Source organism: Octopus bimaculoides, chromosome 20 (assembly GCF_001194135.2).
Source record: "Octopus bimaculoides isolate UCB-OBI-ISO-001 chromosome 20, ASM119413v2, whole genome shotgun sequence".
Classification (NCBI taxonomy): domain Eukaryota; kingdom Metazoa; phylum Mollusca; class Cephalopoda; order Octopoda; family Octopodidae; genus Octopus; species Octopus bimaculoides.
In genome coordinates, this window is record NC_069000.1 from 36,540,550 (window position 1) to 36,545,974 (window position 5,425).

Sequence of the window (5,425 nt, forward strand, 5' to 3'; positions counted from 1 at the left end):
GACGATTTTTGTCCTTGGGTAGCAACCCTATTTAGTTACCCCTTGAAAATATGAAAAATGGCTAATATTTCTTTGAAACTTTGCTTTTGTTACATTTATTCAAACCCCAAAGAATCCCTCTCAAAAGATGGCCATGATGCTCCCCAGCTACTCCTGCACATGATCAGAGATGCTCATATTGTCATCCTCTAAAAGCATGCTCATGTGGTTAAGGTCAAGCAACTGACAAAACCAATTTGTGGTATTGAGCAGAATATTTGTTATAACGTCATTTCTGCTGCAACAACTCAGCACTGAATCTGTCTGAAATGTAATGGCAAATATAAGGTCAGTTTCAAAACATTGATGTCTAGTTCACAAAAGTAAAACTTAAAGGAAATAGTAGTCATTTCCTTTGATTTCTAGATAGGAAATAACACTTACTGACCAAAGACAAAAAAATGAAAATTTTATTACATGTTATCATATTAATTCTATAAAATCATGGATATATGTGTATCTGTAAGTGAATATTTGTGTACATACACAAACAGTTACATGTCAAGTATACTGAGAAAATACTCATAACAGTCTGTAGGCTTTAAAAATGTAAAATAACAAAAAGCCTTATCACTTTCAAATTATACATTAAAAAAAAACATCAGACAAAACAAAATATTTACTTACACACACACAAATACTTCAAAAGAAAAAAAAACAAGTTGAATTGTATTTGTGCATGTAAACAAATATACATACAGTTGATAGGCCAGTTGCTGTGGTATTTGTCCAGAAATAACATCTTTTGGACATACTGTCAAATGTAATACTCATTTATTCACATTGTTTTGAATTAATCAAGCTTTATCTCATAGCTATGAGATTTTGATGATGTGACTGGTTATTTTTAGAATAACATTGTAGTATAGACGCAAGAGGACAGATCTGGCTGATTTGAACATGAAACAAATAGAATATTTTGGCCAGATATGGCTGGCTTAATGCTAAAGGGTTAAAAAAACACAATATGTATCAGATGGGGGAAAAAATTCTTTCCATCAGTGGCCAGTGAGAATGCAGTTCATTTCAGCCTTTTTGAGACATTTCAATGGTATGTACTTGTAGCCAACCACATAGTCTGACAAGAATTCATGAGCTCTGAAATAGGAAAAGGGCACAAAACGTTCACTGATGTTGCAGATAGCCACTCAGTTGATTAAAAACCATGTATCTGCATTTGAGACAATAGTTAATTAAAATAGCCATCTATGTATCATACTTAATGTATGCACACGGTCAACTGGCCAGTTACTGCAATATTTGTCCTGAGATAACATCCTTTATGGACTTGCTGTGAATATCAGGAGATGAAAATTCATCCCATCAGCAACCAGCTACATGGATCAAGTTAAGAAAATGACAGAAAAAAATGGGTAAAACTAACTTAAAAAGAGATGTTAATTTAGATGAGATGCACTGGAGAAATGGCTTCTGATGGCAACTACAAACTATATACAAATGTAGAGTAAGTAAAATAAAATTTGACAATGAGTTTAGTGACAAATTCAACAAGAAGGTAGGAATCCATCATGGACCAATCCTCAGTGCTCTCTTACTCATAGTCTTAGAGACTGTCACATTCTTCATTATGAACATAAATGGATAACCTCTTAAAGAAGAAATAAGCTCACAAGTGAAGAACCCCCCCCCCAAACTGAGATGAGGTGTAGTATTGAGCAGTGTGGGTTTATGTCAGGTGATGAGAGATTAAGATATGATAGGGGAACAAGAACAGGAGTCTCACTGTAGGGGAGATACATAGTTACACTTTCAACAAAATTTTAAAAATGGTAGTAAATTGTAAAAATTAACATAAACATTTATAGCAGAAAGAAAGAAAAATCAGACAATCTATCAGTTACCGATTCCAGTTGTTTCTTCAATTGTTGAATTTCCTGTTGATAGCGTTTCAAAATAGCCTTGTTCGACACATCTGTGATTTCATTAATCATTGGTTGATTATTAATGGTTTTGGCTCGGCTGGCAAACTGCAAAGAGAGACAACAAGAAATTGAAAACTCAATCCTCAATCATCATCAACATTTAAGGTATAGTTATTATGCTGGCATGTGTTGGACAGTTTGACAGGAACTGCACCAGGTTCCATAGTCTGTTTTGGCCGGATTTCTATAGTTGGATGCCTTCCCTAATACCAACCATTCCACAGATGTATTGGATGCGTTTTACATGGTAACATCATCAGTGCTTTTTATGTGGAACCATCAACAGTGATTTTTACACTGGCACCATTACCAGTGCTTTTCATATAGCATCATCACCACTGCTTTTTATGTGGCACCAGCAAGTACTTTTTTATTTGGCACTAGCACCAGTGCCATTTATGTGGCACCAGCACCAGTGCTTTCCATGTGCTACAGCACCAGTACTTTTTACGTGGCACTAGAACCCACACCAATAGTTTTTACAAGGCACCTTGGTTTTAGGGTCTCAGTTCCAGCATTCGTGCTGGAACCTTTCTGAGTGTTTGGGTGTCAATCTGAGGATGGTGCAATCTGATGACATGTACTGAGAGTGATAAAAACAGACATCCAGTCAGCTTCATGGTGTTTGGAGTGATCACTAGTGGTGGTGACGTTATGCCTCCATTCATCTTCCCGCACGGCGTCAGACTTAACACGGAGGCCTACATCAAGTGTCTGGAGGAGGTAGTGCTGCCCTGAGTGAAGAGGGTGGCTGCTGGAAGACCCTATGTCTGGCAACAGGACTCTGCACCATGCCACACAAGCAGGGAAACCCAGTCATGGCTGTCAGACAATTTGTGTGACCACCTCACCCCTAACATTTGGCCACCTAACTTCCCAGACTGGAACCTCCCTGATTATTAAGTGTGAGGTGCAGTTGAGCAAAAGACCAACAAAGCTCCTTGTCACACCAAAGATGAACTGAAGGGAAGAATTATTGCAGCATTCATCATCTTAAACAAGGAGACCATCCACAATAAATTTACTCTTTACTATTTCAAGATATTGAGATGACAGTGTTATTTTCATTTTTGCGTAATATAGAAAACAATTTATTCACCGCACTCTGTATATATGTTTATATATATAAATATATATATGTGTATATATGTATCATCATCATCATCATCATCATTGTTTAACGTCTGCTTTCCATGCTAGCATGGGTTGGACGATTTGACTGAGGACTGGTGAACCAGATGGCTGCACCAGGTTCCAATCTGATTTGGCAGAGTTTCTACAGTTGGATGCCTTTCCTAACGCCAACCACTCCGAGAGTGTAGTGGGTGCTTTTACGTGCCACCGGCACGAAGGCCAGTCAGGCAGTACTGGCAACGGCATCAATCATCATCATTTAACATCCGCTTTCTACACTGACATGGGTTGGACAGTTTGACAAGAGCCAGCCTGGTAGAAGACTACCCCAGGTTACTGTGTCTATTTGGGCAGGGTACTTACGACTGGATACCCTTCCTAACACCAACCACGCTGCAGAGTGTACTGAGTGCTATTTTGTATGGCACCAGCACATGTGAGGTCGGTTTTGGCATGGTTTTTACAACTGGATACCCTTCAAAATGCCAACCACTTCACAGTGTGGACTAGATGCTTTTTACGTGGCACTAGCACTAACAGGGTCACCAAGTAATTTGCAAGACAAGGAATTTTGAGAGGAGAGAAGGCACTGGAGGAGGAGATCTTGTGTTAGATAATGAAAGGTTACAGTGTGACAGAGAGACAGAAACAGGTGCCTTGTTATAAATGATATACATATCATCATCATCGTTTAACTTACATTTTCCATGCTGGCATGAGTTAGATGGTTTAAGAGGAACTGGCCACCCAGAGAGCTGTCCAGAATTCCAATTCTCTGTTTTAACATGGTTTCTACAGCTGGATGCCCTTCCTAATGGCAACCACTTTACAGAGTGTGTTGCATGTTTTTTTACATGCCACTGGCACATGTGTGTTTACGTAGCACCAACATGAGTGCAATGTATGTGACACCAGCAATAGAATACTGAATGTAAATAAATACAGAACTGAATAATGAATAGAAAAGTGATACAGATTAATGTATACAAAGAAGTGGAGAAAACTCAACAACATATTGGAGATTCAATCAAGAAATAAACATTGCTACTTACTCGCAGAGTGGAATGTGTCTCTTCAATTGCTGTTGGGTTGATAGTGCAAATAATAGCAGTTTTTGAGTTACCTCCAAGACCATTCTGGAGTAATCTTGTCAACTTAGAATCTCTATAGTTAATATGCTGGTGACTGGAAAATAGAACAAGGAAAAAATCACAATTTCAAATGCAATGGAACATATAAAATATTATACATACACTCAAGCATAGGCATGGCTGTGTGGTTAAGAAGTTTGATTCCTAACCATATGGCTTTGAGTTCAGTCCCACTGCATGACACCCTGGGCAAGTGTTTTCAATTATAGCTCTGGGCCAACCAAAGTCTTGTGAGTGGATTTAGCAGGCAGAAAACAAAAGAAGCACATTGTATGTGTGTGTGTGTGTATGTGTATGTATATATATATATGTGTGTGTGTGTGTGTGTGTGTGTATATATATATAGATAGATAGATAGATAGATAGATAATTAAATTAAATATATATATATTCAATTTTGTGGCAACAGCCTTGTAATGAGTTCTTAAAAGCTACCACCTTTTAGTTCCATCTTCTAAGGTAATCTGATGGCTTGGTTATACAGCATGGAATTCCTTTCAGTTTGCTGCTACTGCTGCGGCGGCGACAACTACTACTACTACTACTACTACTACTACTAATAGAACATGTGGGGTGTAGAGCCTTATGTTGTGATTCCTTAATAAAGCCTATGAATTTCCATCCACAAATTATAATTATTATTATAATATATATATATATATATATATCATCATCATCGTTTAACGTCCGCTTTCCATGCTAGCATGGGTTGGATGATTTGACTGAGGACTGGTGAAACAGATGGCTACACCAGGCTCCAATCTGATTTGGCAGAGTTTCTACAGCTGGATGCCCTTCCTAACACCAACCACTCCAAGAGTGTAGTGGGTGCTTTTACGTGCCACTGGCACGAAGGCCAGTCAGGAGGTACTGGCAACAGCCACGCTCAAAATGGTGTATTTTATATGCCACCCACACAAGAGCCAGTCCAGGGGCACTGGCAATATATATTTATACATCAAGTCATTAAGAATAAAATGTCCAATTTTCTTATGCACCAAGTTTGACAGTCGTTAACTCTAATGTTTTATCCTGACAATTCTTTATTTTACAACATTGTCAGACCAAATTAAAAAGAAAATAGTTCCAACTCAATTTATTAGGAAATCAATTAATCTGAATGGGATGCAGTTCAGTTTTGTGCCAGAAGGAAGTACT

General features: G+C 38.1%; 1 protein-coding gene across 1 annotated transcript in view; it reads right to left on the reverse strand.

Annotated features, from left to right (window-relative positions):
• The window catches only part of LOC106873870 (centromere-associated protein E), a 53,424-nt gene that overhangs the window by 31,290 nt on the left and 16,709 nt on the right, over positions 1–5,425 (reverse strand). Inside the window, 2 exon segments of the mRNA XM_052974967.1 lie at positions 1,902–2,027; positions 4,169–4,301. Coding sequence (XP_052830927.1) covers positions 1,902–2,027; positions 4,169–4,301 — 259 coding nt within the window.